At 37.9% G+C, this 16,509-nt stretch overlaps 1 protein-coding gene across 1 annotated transcript in view; it reads right to left on the bottom strand.

Annotated features, from left to right (window-relative positions):
* The window catches only part of LOC139161090 (myosin-3), a 48,463-nt gene that overhangs the window by 18,591 nt on the left and 13,363 nt on the right, over window positions 1–16,509 (bottom strand). Inside the window, exons 2-21 of the mRNA XM_070739784.1 lie at window positions 15,339–15,390; window positions 13,549–13,760; window positions 12,438–12,581; window positions 12,200–12,356; window positions 11,959–11,986; window positions 11,391–11,508; window positions 10,352–10,444; window positions 8,018–8,081; window positions 7,838–7,936; window positions 7,505–7,608; window positions 7,276–7,414; window positions 6,642–6,760; window positions 3,915–4,064; window positions 3,467–3,637; window positions 2,857–3,166; window positions 2,631–2,698; window positions 2,198–2,285; window positions 1,985–2,102; window positions 1,080–1,203; window positions 851–987 (exon numbers count right to left, since the gene is read on the bottom strand). Coding sequence (XP_070595885.1) covers window positions 851–987; window positions 1,080–1,203; window positions 1,985–2,102; window positions 2,198–2,285; window positions 2,631–2,698; window positions 2,857–3,166; window positions 3,467–3,637; window positions 3,915–4,064; window positions 6,642–6,760; window positions 7,276–7,414; window positions 7,505–7,608; window positions 7,838–7,936; window positions 8,018–8,081; window positions 10,352–10,444; window positions 11,391–11,508; window positions 11,959–11,986; window positions 12,200–12,356; window positions 12,438–12,581; window positions 13,549–13,752 — 2,435 coding nt within the window. The 5' untranslated portion in view covers window positions 13,753–13,760; window positions 15,339–15,390. The remainder of the gene's footprint in view (window positions 1–850; window positions 988–1,079; window positions 1,204–1,984; window positions 2,103–2,197; window positions 2,286–2,630; window positions 2,699–2,856; window positions 3,167–3,466; window positions 3,638–3,914; window positions 4,065–6,641; window positions 6,761–7,275; window positions 7,415–7,504; window positions 7,609–7,837; window positions 7,937–8,017; window positions 8,082–10,351; window positions 10,445–11,390; window positions 11,509–11,958; window positions 11,987–12,199; window positions 12,357–12,437; window positions 12,582–13,548; window positions 13,761–15,338; window positions 15,391–16,509) is intronic.

The raw sequence follows: 16,509 nt of genomic DNA, 5'->3' as shown, positions 1-16,509 counted from the left end.
GAAAGCCAAAAATTGTAAACTGAATTGAGAAATAAAAAAGATGAAATTAAAAGTTAAAAGAATGATAAAATATGTGTATTAGAAATATTCTATGGGAAGAGGTATTTTCTTTAGCATCTTTTCCATTTCTTCCTACAAGAAATGGTGTTAAAAGGCAACAAAATGGCTGTTGAAGCCAAGGTGAAGCTATTATTACAGAACACTCCAGAAATCTGTAAAATCTATAATACAAAATTAATATGAAATTCATTCATTCTGGGTTTATTTGTTATGTAAACCTGACAAATCATGGCTTACATAGAGACTATAATTAATCATGGTATAATAATGACATTTGAAGTCAATTCTGAAGCCTAGGAAAATTTGAAAAGCTTCCTCAGCAGAAATATGGATAAACATGTAATTACAGGTGATCCTCAATGTACGACCACAATTGAGTCCAAAATTTGGGTTGCTAAGTGAGAAAGTTGTTAAGTGGGTTTTGCCCTGTTTTACCACCTCTCTTGCCATGGTTGTTAAGTGAATCATTGCAATTGTTAAATTAGTAACAGGGCTATTAAGTGAATCTGGCTTTCTTTATTGACTTTGCTTGTCATAAAATGAGATCACCTGGACTCCGGGATGCGGCAACTGTCATAAATATGAGCCAGTTGCCAAGCATCGGAATGTTGATCATGTGACCAAGGGGATGCTGCACTGGCCGTAAGTGTAAAAAAATGGTCCAAAGTCACTCTTTTCAGGGCCGTGGTAACTTCATTCACTAAATAAATGGTTGTCAGATGAGGACTAGCTGTACCCTGGAAGATTTGGCCTACATAAACAAGTCCTGTGGAACAGAAATGTACTCTACCTCCTTGCCACCATTTTTTGGTATTCCGTTCTCATGAGATACCCCCTACACACAGCCTGTGTGCGGGTAATGAGCAACGTGAGGCGGTCATCTCTCATCTCTTCCAGAAGGCCCAGCAAACCGGCCTTGAAAAACACCTGAGGGAAAGAAAAAAAAATTTTTTAAGCTAAGCTGACTTCTGTACATACAGCTTGTACCCAGCAAGCCCTCAGCTCAAGAAAATGCTCACTTTGGTATGCCCAAATTTGTACTGAGTGTGATCGATATCGATGGAGCCCAGCAGTTTCTCACAGGCTTTCTTACTGTCCATAAACTGGCCTTCTGGGATGGCACTAGCATTCAATACACGATATCTGCCCATTTAAACAGAAAAGAAAAATAGGTCATTAGCATTGGAATCAGTGGCAAAGGGAAAGGCTCTGATTTATTGGCAGACTTTTGACATTTTCTCATTGTTTTGGAAACTCTTCACAAAAGGTGATACAAACATAAAACTGCACAATGATAAAGCTCGTTTATCATTCAGCATGATGTGCAAGCATGAAACTCTGATTTAGAAACATACTTGTCCATATAAAAACCAAAAAATAATCACACCTGATTTTGCCTTAGCCTATAAATGTGCCAGGATATAATTAATTTATAGAACAGCGTTTTTGATTATTTTTGTTTGTGGTTTGTTTTGATTGCAAAATTCACACTCTAGGAAAATTTCTGAAGAAAAAAGTAGCTATGTAATTATTATTATTATTATTATTATTATTATTATTATTATTATTATTTATTAGATTTGTATGCTGCCCCTCTCTGAAGACTCGGGGCGGCTCACAACAATGCTGTAGAGGTATATTTTCCTTTGTGTACATCTCTGAATCAAAGTTGTAATACATAGCATGATGGGTAGAGCATCACTATTTTATTTAAATTAAAGGTGTCAAACTCACGTGGTCACAGTAATGTCATGTGACATATCAGGACTGACCCCCCCTTCGCTAAGCATGGGATGGGTGTGGTCAGCACATGATGCATCCGTCCCTTGGGCCAGAAGTTTGACAATCCTGCTTTAGATAATATTTACCTAACAAGAATCTAGCATGCAAACTGGCATGTTTACTAGAAATAGGGTTGACAGACCTTTGCTTAAAATCTCCATATAGGATTCTGTTTGGAAATCCCTTCCTGCAGATTCGAATGCCTTCAAGCACTCCATTGCATCTCAGTTGGTGAAGGACAAGCTTGTGATCCATTGCACCTGTGCAAAACCAAAGCAAAGAAAAATGACAGCTTTTTTCGAATTTTCTCCTGAAGCTTTTCTGGGAATCCAGACAAGAGATTCTTGGAAATTACCTGGAGTTTTAGTTTCATTGGGGATAATGCAGCGCACAAAATGTGGATGAGTTGTTCTCAAATTGGACATCAATTTGTTCAGATTTTCCTGTGTTTTGGAATAGAGCAATTGTAAAATATTCAGTAACTCTTAAAGGATTTTTTAGAAACCCGAAAGTATAGAATTTAAAGAATAGAATTTTTAAACTAAGAACCATATTGCTGATTTTTCAATTTTATTTTAAATATTTTGGAGGAAGAAGAAAAATATGAAGTTTGAATTAATATGATCTGCATCCTCTTAAGATTTCTTGTCAATTTAATGAATAATCATTAGTTTCCAAACTATGCTTATAAAAAGATGCATAGTTTGGAAACGAATGCTTTATATACATATATAGCTTCATGAAACAATACAGTATTCCTTGCCACCTATACAATCAAAGATCCTTACCCTGAAAAGTGCAGAAACAGTTTGGAAAGATGACCCCTTCTTCTTAGCACCTTTCTTTTTAGGAGCACCTTCTATTAGAAAGCAGAACATAAATGTAATTAGTTCTCTTGTTGTCATCGCCTCTACTCAATCTTTTTTCCTAGATATGATACTGTACAACACAGAACAAAGTTTCAAGGCAGTTTTGATGAATGAAGAGAGAAAGGAAAAGGCTCTTGAAACTTACCTTCGTCTTGGGAAGAAAAGGTTGCATACAGATTGGCTAATATCTTTATGGATGACTTCTGATACAATCCCACAACAGTTTCATTTAAGGGATCTTTGTTCTTCTCTAACCAGCCACCAATATTGTAGTCCACAATTCCAGCATAGTGCACAAGAGAGAAATGGGCCTCAGCCTTGCCTTTGACAGGCTTTGGCTTTTGGAAGTTGGCTGATTTGCCAAGATGCTGGTCATAGAGTTTGTTCTTGAAAGACTGATCAGTTGCCTTGGGGAACATGCATTCCTCTTCCAAAATGGAAAATATGCCCATTGGCTACAGTAAAAACAAAAACACCATAGTTTTATTTCAGATCTGCCTTCTTACCAATTGGATGGAAAGTCGTAGAGAAACTCTATGACAACTTTTAAGTCCTGAAAACATTAGAAAGGAACTCAAACTGACTCTGCCTTCATTCCCTGGAGTACAACAGGGAGGATAAAACACAAGCTCTCGAGATAAACTATCTCCATGAAGTAAAGTTCCAGCATTCTTGTGCAATGTGTCTCCCAATGTGGGTCTAACTGAAAGGGCTGCCATCTGAGGGGTTACTTATGAGATAATATTCCAATTTACCTTCTCAATAAGCTCAATGCAAGCAGCCAAATCCATTCCAAAATCTATGAAAGTCCACTCAATTCCCTCTTTCTTGTATTCTTCTTGTTCTAGTACAAACATGTGGTGGTTGAAAAATTGTTGCAGTTTCTCATTGGTGAAGTTGATGCACAACTGCTCCAAGCTGTTAAACTAACAACAAAATATAATCAATTAATATAATTCCTTAGATCTCATAGATTCTCTACTAAATGAAAGTTCAGTTCATCAGGGATTTTACAGATACAGGTAGAAAATAAATTTAATGCTAATAAGGAGAAGAAAGTTATTTCAATCTTTCTGCTTTTCTGCTGTAGACAACATTCGGATGTTATTCTTATCCTCAACTCTAGATGGCACTTGTTCTCACCACAGGCTGCTATAAAACACAGAAGGCAGAGAAATAAGAGTTAGTATTAGATCTGCCTACCTCAAAGATTTCAAAACCTGCGATATCCAAGACTCCAATGAAATGTTGTCTGGGCAACTTGGTGTCCAGCTGTTGATTAATACGAGCTACCATCCAGAAGAAGAGTTTTTCATAGACAGATTTAGAAAGTGCATTGACAGCATGGTGCACCTATAATTATAAACAATTAGGAACAAATGACGATAATGATAGAGCAACAAACCACTACAAGAATTTATTTATTCATTTATTTATACCCCATTTTTATTATTTTTTACAAGTAACTCAAGGCGGTGAATATATGGCACAATGGTTAGAGTCTACTACTGCAGACTATGTCAGCTGACTGCTAGCTGCATTTCAGTAATTCATCCTTCCGAGGTGGGTAAAATGAGGATCCAGATTGTTGGGGGCAATATGCTGACTCTGTAAATTACTTAGAGGAAGCTGTAAAAGCGGCATAGAGATCAAAGTGCTATTGTTATATCTAATATTCCTTTCTCATCCTATTTTCCCATTATAACAATCCTGTGTGGTAAGTTTGGCTGAGAGAGAGTAACTGCCCTAAGATCACCCAGTTGGCTTTCCTGGCTAAGGCAGGACCTGAACTCATGATCTCTTTCTAGCCTGGCACTAATATTTGCAAAGAGAGCCAATTTATTCTAGTCGTGCGTTCAGTACTAGAACAAACTTTATGCATATATCAGTGCAAGGCCAATATATTTTCCTGCATTTCTTTCTACCTGATATCATTCAATTGAATTGGTCACTTTCAATTACTTTATATTTCAAAAGGGAAGATATGATTATCCTGGATGAAGTTTGGCATTCCTGCATTTGTTTGGCTGTGAAATAATGAAGGGGTAAGTCTGAATATCCTGCCTTAGAACTGTTCAGCAATTCACAATCTTCTGGATTCCCAGCTTCAATTAAAACCAAGAGGGGGGGGGGGAAATGGATTTGGACTTCAACTCCCAGAATTCCCCAGCCAGCATCCGCTGGCTGGGGACTTCTGGGAGTTGAAGTCCAGATATCTTCAAGTTGCCAAGGTTGGGAAACACTGAGCTAAGGGATAGTTCTGTCTTTGAGGAGTTGTTTCTCCTCATCCAACAGAGGATTTTAAAAAATGAGTGGTAAAGAATGTTTAGAGATTCATTTGCATGAATCTCTAAAATGTACTTCAGTCAGACTGTAATCTATTTCAGAGATCTTCATATCTCTCCCTGAGAAATATGAATGGTAATTGGTATGTACACCGCGGTGGGCTACGAGCTGGAACACTAAATTGTGCTCGCCACCGCGACTCGTACATTCTTGCAGGACCAGCATGATTTTGCTGCTACACCTGTGGAGGAAGCAAAATTGCACAGGTGCGCCCGTGTTTCAGCATGCACGGAAGCAAAAAAGCCTTGCAGAAACACGGGCGCACCTGCGGTTCCGTGCTCGGTTTTGCTTCTTCCACAGGTGCAGCAACAAAATCATGCCGGTCCTGCAAGAACTTACGAGCTGCAGTGGTGAGCACAATTTAGCGTTCCAGCTCATAGCCCGCCGCTGTATGTATACTGTAGTACGTTATTATCTCTAAATCATCATTTTCTATTTTCCAATTTCCAGTACAGGACATCTGTCACTTCTGGAGTGTAGGAATAGATAATAGATAGAGTCTACGGAGAGGGGCAGCATACAAATCAAACAGATAGATAGATAGATAGATAGATAGATAGATAGATAGATAGATAGATAGATATAGATAGATAGAGATAGATAGATAGATAGATAGATAGATAGATGATAGATAGAGATAGATAGATAGATAGATATAGATAGATAGATAGATAGATAGATAGATAAACTTGTCATCTGCCAACTACCTGCCCATTGCAAACATGCCCTTTCCTCTGCTTCAAAACTGATCTTTTCCACTATAAATCCTACATTGAAATGTAGGAACAAGCAAACAACCTCTTCCCTTTTTAGCAACAGTGTAATAAAAATAAAATAACAGTCTAGCAAGAAAAAAAATCTGTTTAGCATCAAGGGACAGGATATCAAAGGATCCATGGTGTGCAAAAAAAAAAAAGGTGAAACAGAAGAGTTAATGAGGATAGAATAAGCTCCAAAGAGAGTCATTGACATATTGGCCCACAGACTGGCCAACCAGCAAGGATTGCCTGTGTGAATGGGAAAAGCAAGCAGAGTAGTGACCGATCAGAGCCTGTAAATGCTTTATGTCCCCTGCTAGTGGTGAAGGGCTACCAAAAATTTTACTACCACACTGTGAGCGTGGTTTATGCAGGATGCCCTGCATTTTCTTTCAACATCTTTCTGTGCAAATTAGGTGCTCTGGGATGGAACTCCATTTTCGCTACCCCACTGCGTTCCTCCTCATCCAGGCAGTAGCCCACCCCTGCCTGCTAGACCATTGCAATCTTGAATGGAATTTTTAAAGTTAGCATCAGGAAAAACCAACTTCCATGCTGCAGACAAGCAGTTTAAGTTTCCATTTGGAATTGCTTGTAGCTAAAATGTCTTTCTGTTGAAATTCACTGCATGTTCCTTATAGTTGTTGTTAGTGGATTTTTTTTTTCTAAATTGCATTCTAGCAATACAATCTAAATAGGATAAATGGCACAATTTCCTTCAAAGTAGTAGTACTAAATTAATGAATGTTCTGAATGGAAGAAATACACACCCTTGTTGTTTGACATATGGACTACTAGGTGGTTTTGATTTTTTACCTATACTCACCTGATCTACAGTTTGACCTTTGGTCACATACTCATTTCCAACTTTCACCCGAGGAAAACACAGGGCTTTCAACAAATCGGCAGAATTTAGGCCCATCAGATAAGCTGTCTTGTCAGCCTCTATAAAGAACCCACAAGAAACAAGTCTTTATGAAAATTTAGAAGAATAATCTGGGTTGTGAAAAATACAACCAGTGAATTGGCAGCACGAGTTAGAAGCAGGAAAACAAGACTGACATTTCTGGGCAGAGCACAGTTGTAAAATTCAGCCTTTGTCCAATCCTTACTGCTTATTTAATCCTTATATGTTTATAAACCAGAACCCAATTAAAAAGTAAATTGCATTCCATTTTAAATCTACAGAAAGAATATCCTCTCTATCTTTTTCAAACCTCTTTCTTTTTTCACTCACATTCCTGCCTCCCAATCAATAAGGCAACCAAAGCAAAAAGTCACCAGTTTAATGCCAGTACACACTACAAAAAATGCAAAGCATATGAGAGAAAGCAAGTGTTTCATTTCTGAAAGCTGAGAAGACATCTTTGATCTTTGATCTTTCCAAAGGAGTTTTGTAAATCATACAGTTGAATCATATGATCTATAAAATTTAAAAGCTAACTACTGGAATTGGTTACCTTCAGTGCCATCTGGTTCTGCCTGCTCTTCTCGGGGTTTCTGTTTAAATTTCATGTTGCCATAATGCATCACTGCTCCTGTCAGTTTATAAATGCCAACTTTGTCTTCAGGAGTAAAACCCAGGATGTCTATGGCTGTCTAAAAGGGGTGGGGGAATGTTACAGTTAGTTATGTTTTCAGACAAGAATCACATTCTTTCTTTTACGTCATAATCATTTTTTCACTCACATCTGTAGCTATAAGCTCCTCTTGATCATCAATACTCTGGACTGAAATCTCACCTTGGCTTATGAATGGATAGTCATAAGGGTTCGTTGTAATGAGAAGCATTTCTGAAATATACATGGGAAACATTTCTGAAATTCTAGGGATTATTGTATATGAGCTTTCCAATGAAAAAAAATTGTAAACAGAAAACAAAAAACAACCCTTCCCCATATTATTTACAACATGCATTATCAATAATTAAATTCAATTCAATTTATTAGATTTGTATGCCTCCCCTCTCCGAAGACTCGGGGCGATAAAATGTTCAAGAAAGTAAAATGGAATCCTACTTACCAATTAGTTCTGGCTTTTTATTGGATGTAATTTGGTAGAAAATGTGGTAACTCCTCTCAGCCTTTAGCTGAAAGGTTACTCTTGACTTTTCCAGAAGATCTATAATAGAAGGTCCAATTAATGCTTGTGAGTTCAATTTTGTAGACATTACATAGACAATTCTCAAATTCGCCTACTTACAGGTCTCTATATCTGCAGAAGCCAGCTTTCCAGTAGCACCAAAATGAATCCTAATGAATTTTCCCTACAGGGTAGAAAGATGAAATAGTTATTTCATAAATCTAGAAATGTTTAATGAGCCACAACATATGGATTACATCTAATTTTGTAACTGAATATTTTGCTGTGGTTTTTACTTTATTTTATACCTTGAAGGTGGTACTGTTTTCAAAGAAACTGTTTGCCGCTGAAGAGTAAATAGGTAAGTCACTGTGCTTTAATAAATGTTCATATGTGTATTTTAAACCTTGTTTCAGTTGAAATCTTTTTTTTCAATTATTTATTTATATATTTATTTGATTTTTATGCCGCCCTCCTCATTTTACCCACCTCGGAAGGATGGAAGGCTGAGTCAACCTTGAGCCGGTGATGAGATTTGAACCGCTGACCTACAGATCTACAGTCAGCTTCAGTGACTTCAGTTTCTTAATAGGTATAGGATGTTTTATCACATAGGCAGGAACAACACAAATAATCCAGTTAGGGGTGGGGGTTTTTTCACTTAAAAGGGAAGAAGATGGCTGCTGAAGCCAAGAGAAAGCTAATGTTCCCAAACATTCCAGAAACCTATAAAATTGGCAATATAAAACTAACATGTAAATCATCTACTCTCTGTTGAACTGCCCAACTGCAAAGTTGTCAGGCTTCAATCAGACTCCATGCCTCAAATGAAGTGAATGGCAGCTCAAATAAAATTGCCTTTTAATACATTTGTTATTAGAAAAGGTGCCACCAGATTCCTTTTGTATTTTGGGACAATATTGACTAACATGGCTCTCCTGTATCAGTTCAGTGAGGATTTTCTTGGCATATCTGAATTGTTCCAAAAATGGAAGATATAGATGTTATATTATAAAATTGTTAATACTGATATTTTTTTAAAAAAACAGATTTGGGATTATGGAAAGTAAATAAGCAAAGAATCCTTCTCTTTAGTTGGAAAATCACTTCCTATAAGGACATACCGTATTTTTTGGTGTATAAGATAATAATAATAATTAATAATAATAATTTATTAGATTTGTATGCCGTCCCTTTCCGAAGACTCGCCTTAGAAGATGCACCTTAAGTTTCTTTCCAGCCCTAACGACGTGCTAACAATGTTCCCAGCTTTTACTGCTTGCAAGCTCTTTCATTGTTATTTCTGCAAAGAATATTTTCCAAAACCTGTCTTTGATTTCCCCCCCCCCCCCCCCCCCAATTCTCTATTTGCTCCAAATGTTTCTTTCCAGCCCTAATCAGGTGCTAACAATGTTGCCAGCTTTTACTGGCTTCAAAGCTCTTTCATTGTTACTCTCTGTGAGGAATGGTTTCCAAACCCTGTCTTTGTAGGGTTGTTTTTTCATTGCTTTACTTGTTCCAAGTGTTTCTTTCCAGCACTAAACAGGTGCTAACGATGTTCCCAGCTCTTACCGGCTTGCAAGCTTTTTCATTGTTACTCTCTGCGAAGAAGAATATTTTCCAAGCCCTAAGCCTTTGCAGGGTTTTTTCATTGCTCTACTAGCTCCCACTGTTTCTTTCCAAGTGCTAATGATGTTCCCAGCTCTTACCAGCTTGCAAGCTCTTTCATTGTTACTGTCTCATAATAAAGGTTTTTTTAAGCCCTTGACCAGGGGAGAAAATAATGTGCTAAAGCTGACCAGACTAAGTACCTAACCAGATGAACACCTGGTAAGCAGATACTTTTCCCTATTTTCCTCCCCAAAAACTTAAGGTGCGTCTAATACTCTGGTGCATCTTATATTCTGAAAAATACAGTACTAAACCCCCTGACTCACATAAAACAGGCACCCACAAACCTGCTCTTGTATTAATAACCCACAGTCATGTCCAGGGTCAAATTATATATTTACCATATATAATATGGTACATACAACTGACCCATTTTGTTAACACTGGATATGGCATGGGAGGATGGGAGGATTAAAGTTTCTTTCCCATTACTTTATTTTTGAATATCCTCCCCCACATAAGAATTGGCAGCATGTAGTATGAGCCATAGAAGCCTACTGGCCAGTTGGAAAAATATTTCACTGAATCTTCTGAGCAAGGACATAATCATTTTGGGCAGGGATATAAGTTGCATATTTACACCCAAGCTGAAATATTCTCCCATCACAATTACCTCTTTGTATAAGGTTTTGAATTACGTTTTTTTTTAAAAGCCTTCCATTGAAGATGGGATTTTTTTATGCCAGCTTGAATTGCTCTATGGGGAATGAGAAAAGGAGCAGGATAGACTGTCTGCAGAGGCTTGCAAGTAAATGTGTCACCTGCCAAAGATTCATCACTTACAAAACGGGAGGAGTTGTCATTCCTCACAGTCTTGGCATTCCCAAAGGCCTCCAATAAAGGGTTGGCACTGATGATTTGATCTTCAAGTGTCCCCTGCAGGAGTATTGGAAGACATATTTGAAAACCAGAAGGGGGAAAAAAAGCACTGCAGAATCTTGAACAGAGGCGAGCTTAATTAAAGTAAATGTGACTGATTTTCTAATGAGTGGATATAGAATGTTTAATTTTTTTTCCATAGGACCAAAGAATGAGAAATCTGGAATTAAATTACTAGAGTGCCTCCCCTAAATCTCAATTATTTCTGACAAGTCCTTGTTTTCCACATACTTTACTATTTATTTTTTTTTGCACCAAACACGCATCACTTTTTCCTCTTAAGATTTAAGAGATTTTTGGTGCACAGATTCTGAACTGTGCAAAATGTTTTGAGTTCAAAATGGGTTGCTCTAACCTTATTAATAGTACAGAAAGCTCAGAACATTTTCATCCAAATCAAAACAGCTGTTCCAGTTTATGGAGCTATGCAGTATAAACCTTTCTGAAGGACTCTAAATATTATTATAGGTAGTGCTTTATTTACAACAATTTGTTTAGCAACTGTTCAAAGTTGCAACGGACTTTACAGCATCCCCATGACCATGTGATCAAAATTCAGATGTTTGGCAACTGGTTCATACTTATGATGGTTGCACTGTCATGTGATCACCTTTTGTGACTTTCCAACAAGCAAAGTCAATGGGGGAAACCAGACTCACTTAACAACCATTTTAATAAAAAAAAATAACTGCAGTGATTCACTTAACAACTGAAGCCAGAAAGGTCGTAAAATGGGACAAACTCACTTAACAAATGTCTCACTTAACAACTTAACTACCTGTACGGCATCACTTTTGTTTTAGTGGTTATTGATGAAAAGAATTCCACTGAACAAATCTTGTGGAACTTGAGACAGAACTAATAGTCAGAGATCCTTTTCTTAGAGTTTGGGGATTCTCATTTTCTTTATCTATATATCTAGATTGTGATATATTTTTCATACCTTCATGCTCGATTTTGACTCTTCTTTCTTCTTGGCGCCTTCTCCAGTGGCTGCAATTGTTGCAAAATACTGAATGACCCGCTTGGTGTTGACAGTCTTTCCAGCACCAGATTCTCCACTAGCAAGAAAAATCAACAATCAGGTAAAGAAATATTATTTCTATTATTTATTTATTGTTAATTCAACTTCTATGCTGCCCAATTCCAGTGGGATTCAGGGCGGCTTACAACAACATAAAAAAATACATTACAATAATAAAAGAAGTCAAATATTAAGTATTAAAACAAAGAACCCCAATTATAAAACCCACAGAGCAAGCAGTCCAATCAACAGACATGCATGTCACTCAAACACAATTGGGCCGTGACAGATGTAAATATTCATGGCTCCCAGGCCTCTTTGCAGCCTTTCGGAAGGCTAGTAGTGTGGGACCAGTATGGACATTAAGGGGGGAGGAGTTAGTTCCATAGAGCTGGGGCAGCCACAGAGAAGGCCCTCCACAGTGCCCCCATGGGAGAACTATGTTCCTACTATAATCAAGTGGGATGAATCTGAAATGTCTACTTACGTGATCAGAATAGACTGGTTTTCACGATCTGCCAAAAGAAGAGGCAAAAAAGAAATATATATTTACAAATGTCAGAGATGGATGCTGAGTCATGCTAAGTAGCACTTCTGGAATTAATTTCATGTAGGCAGGGATATTTGGGAAGGATGGTGAAGATCTATGCCATTTCCCTCAACCCCCATATCCCCCAGTACTGTTGTTTATTCAATCTTATTCCCTTTCAGGCTTCAAGCAGACTCACCAGTTAACATGAACTGATAAGCGTTGTCAGAGATGGAGAAGATGTGGGGAGGGGCCTCGGTACGCTTTTTCCCCCGATAACCAGCTACCACTTCTGGATTGTACACAGGCAACCATTTATATGGATTAATAGTGACACAGAAGAGGCCTGAATAGGTCTGCATGGAAAGCAGAAATAGCAGTTAAAATCTGCTCTCTTTGAGATTTCGGTCCTGGTATCAGGTAAGGGTACAACATACGTAGATCATCCAAGAGCTGTAGCGTTCTTTGAGGTTATACAAAACGGCTGGTTCATGTAAATGCGTCAGCATTGCCATGTCTTCAATCTTGTCAAATTTCGGTGGGTTCATTGAGTACACATCCTCTGGCTTGGCAATTATTGTCTGAAAGAACAAGAGGAAAAACCTTCAAAAAAAGAGCACAGAGTACGGCAGAATTAGAGATTCAGTCCCAACCAAATACTTCGAACAAGCATCTCATTCTGTTATTATTGAGAAGCTATTGATAACATTACAGCCATTTCCCCCTTAAAACTGGCCTTCAAGGAATGTCATCTTGTATTGAAGCTTTAATTGTCGACTAAACAATGTTGTCTGGTGGGACCCAGGGAAAGAGCCTTCTCTGTGGTGGCTCCGACCCTCTGGAACCAGCTCCCCCCAGAGATCAGGATTGCCCCCACCCTCCTTGCCTTTTGTAAATTTCTTAAAACCCACCTCTGCCGTCAGGCATGGGGGAATTGAAACATCTCCCCCTTGCCCATATAGTTTTTGTGTCTGATTCGATTGTGTGTTGTTTTTTATATATTGGGGTTTCTTTTTTGGACTTTTTAATCTAAAACTGTAACCTAGATTTTTAAATATTAGATTTGTTACTATGTATTTTTCTTTACCATTGTTGTGAGCTGCCCCGAGTCTGCGGAGAGGGGCGGCATATAAATCCAATAAATCTAATCTAATCTAATCTTTAAGTGATTAAAATTTTCACTTAGTCTCCAAATGCAACAATTATCAAAAGAATGAACGGCCTAGCAAATTACACTTCACAGTCTGCTTGTTTTGAGGACCCAAAGGAAATGTTTAAGGGAAAAGCTGTTTCTTATGCCCCCTCATGCTCAAGGTACTTACAGCAGCTCATCACAATAAAATATACAATCTTGCCTCATTTGTCTTCAGAATAATTGAGGGAGGAATTTATGAGATTTGCACCAATATTTAGTACATGACTATGTATTGGTTCTAATTCCAAAAATCTCACACTGTACCAGAAAAATATTTTCTTAAAGAGTTATTTAAATTAAATTTAAAAAGTGCTTCCCACCCCCTCGTCACCCAAATCATGGAATATGCTCACCCGGCCATCTGATGTCTCTACAGTAACTTTCCCACCTTCGGAGCTCTTAATTTTCCCTTTGGCATATTCCTCTTTGGGCTCACCCACATAGCAGTACGTTTTAGCATCAAAGGGCTGGTTCTGAGCCTCTATTCGCTCCTTTTCAGATTTACGCAGGAAAGGGGCCGCCACCCCAAAAACCTCCATCTCTGCATCCCTGCTCATGGCTGCAGCTAAAAGAGATACAAAAGGCTTAGTTTGTTTGTTTTAAGCTTAGAGATGTTCAGGAAGAACAGCATTAGTACATCTGGTCTCAGTTACTACATCTGGTGGTTGTTATCAGTGGTGGATTGCTACCAGTTCACCCCCATTCAGGCAAACAGATAATGGCGACGGTGGGAAGCTCCACCCACTCACTGAGACATCATCACCAAGCTTCTGCTCATCCGCGCATCTCCAAACCGGTAACAAAGGTAAGTGAAACCCATTACTAGTTATTAGACAAGCAAAATAGTTCCAAGATTCAGCTATTTTGCCAGTAATCAGAGTAGCAAGACAGAAATTCCTTTGTTCTTATGTGAGGAAGCTTAGGTGAGGAAGAGGTATCTTGGTAGTTTATAGGTTTCAGTTTACTATAGTACATGCCTTCTGTAAAGAACCTCTGTTAAATTTAGCATTATTTTCTTCTGAGAACTTTTGTAAAAAATGAAAAAACCACCACAGAATATCAATACCAAAAATGAAATAGAATGTGTAACAATAATAACAAGAGTGGTGGTCATTAAATAGTTAGGCAAATGCACTGGCAGCAAATGCTGAAAATTAAAGGGAAAAGTGATGTAAAACAATGTAACATTGTAGGAAGAGCATTGAAATACCAAAAAAATGTTTGTGTATACACACACATACACACACACACATATACCAGTACATATACCTGGAACTCACATTTTAGGACAATTTGTAATATATACAGAGAGACAGACAGAGAGAGATAGAGAGACAACACATATTTTTCTACTGATTTCCAAAGAGTATAGGATATAAATAACGTGAAATGAATATAATCAATGTTATTTCTAATTGAATTCTTTTTATTTATATATACAAGTTATATACCACTTTGCTGTCCAGAGAACTACTTCCTCAAGTATATTTTTGCATTTAGACTTTGTTTGGTCTGAGATGGAATGGGTTCTAATGTGAGATGACTTCCACCCACCCCCAAATCACATTTTAATGGCTCATAAATTGAGGGGAAATTAGCATGTTATATAATAACAAGAAATTATGGACATGGGTAAGACTTTGTTTTCTCCTATTTTAATGTAAGTGGAAGTCCTTATCATACACCAGAAGCACTGAGAAGACCTGGTGCATCTCTTTGTCAAAAGGGGAGTGATTTAGTTTATGAACTGTCCCATATATTAAAAGGGATGTCCAATGAATTGGGTAGTATTTCTGCAGAGTAGATAGGGAAATGGTATTGAATCTGCAGATGCTGTAAGTGAGAAACAGCTGCATCACTAAGCAGAACTTATAACAGACATTTTTGTCTGCAAAGTTGAGTTTGATGAAAAGTTGACATAATGTTAACTGATCTTCTTATCTCTTCTAAACAAGACTACATTCTGTTCTTTCATCTACGATTCATATGCAGAAAAATCCAAGATTTTCATCTCCATACTCAGAAACACAAGAGCATAACCTCCATCCCCAAACCCACACCAGGCTCATTCATCAAATGAAACAATAGCACCCAAGAGACCTATACAGAATAGACACTCAATAACCACACTTGGATTTCTCACCTTTTTATTATCTACTCTCAACAGAGAGAAGGAAGTGGATGAAATGCTCAACCTGCAAAGGAACAGACAAAATATGTGATAATACATCCAGGATCCACAGACAGCCCAACAGCTGAGAATTTGTTAGTCTTCCCATATGCAAAGGCTCAAAATACACAGCAAAGAATGGACTGCACGACACATCTTCACCATAGAAAAGTGCTTTTAATTTCACGGCATTCCAAAGTCCCCCCCTTAAATAGTATAAACTTTTTTTTAAGAGAAAAGATCAGGGCAAAGGGAGATTTAAAAACAAAAGAAAACTTACCCCTGACAGTCCGCAACCACCAAGAAACCTTTCACCTTTGAAAGCTTTTATAGGCTCTGATTCTTCCTTTAGCTCAACCCTTTTCCCTAGATGGAAATTAGAGACCAGCCCTGCAATCTGTTTGCCATTTCTACCTTACTTTTTCTCCTGTTAATGTATTTTTAGAAATGACCAAGTTTCCACATTATTTATCAGTTCTGATAGCTAGCCACAGGGCAATTTTGTAAATTAACCTCTTTTAATCTTGGAAGGCAAGAACATAGTATTTTAGAAAATTTTACAGGCTTCTTACCTATTTATGATAGTTCTGTAGATCTCCTCATGTGCTACTACTAATCTGAGCTAATTTTGGATCAGTGCACATTAAGAAAATAAATATGCTTAGCAAAAATGGGTGCAAAGTGACGTGTGTGGAGATTTTTCTAAGATGAGAATTATGCAAAGGCTAATTTATGGTTGTGACATCATATATACCACTATACAGACAATATATTGGGTGTGAATACTCAATATACATATTATTATTATTTTTTTATTACTTGGATTTGTATGCCGCCCCTCTCCGAAGACTCGGGGCGGCTCACAACATGTAGAAACAAATCATAAGTAATCAAACAATTTAAAATTTTAAAGATTTAAAAAACCCCATATACTAACAGACACACACACAAGCATACCATATATAAATTAAACGTGCCCAGGGGGAGATGTTTCAATTCCCCCATGCCTGACGGCAAAGGTGGGTTTTAAGAAGTTTACGGAAGGCAGGAAGAGTAGGGGCAGTTCTAATCTCCGGGGGGAGTTAGTTCCAGAGGGCCGGTGCCGCCACAGAGAAGGCTCTTCCCCTGGGGCCCGCCAACCGAC

The sequence above is a fragment of the Erythrolamprus reginae genome, chromosome 2, assembly GCF_031021105.1.
Source record: "Erythrolamprus reginae isolate rEryReg1 chromosome 2, rEryReg1.hap1, whole genome shotgun sequence".
NCBI lineage: Eukaryota > Metazoa > Chordata > Lepidosauria > Squamata > Dipsadidae > Erythrolamprus > Erythrolamprus reginae.
The sequence above is the reverse complement of the archived record's forward strand: the minus strand, read 5'-3'. Positions and strand labels throughout refer to the sequence as shown.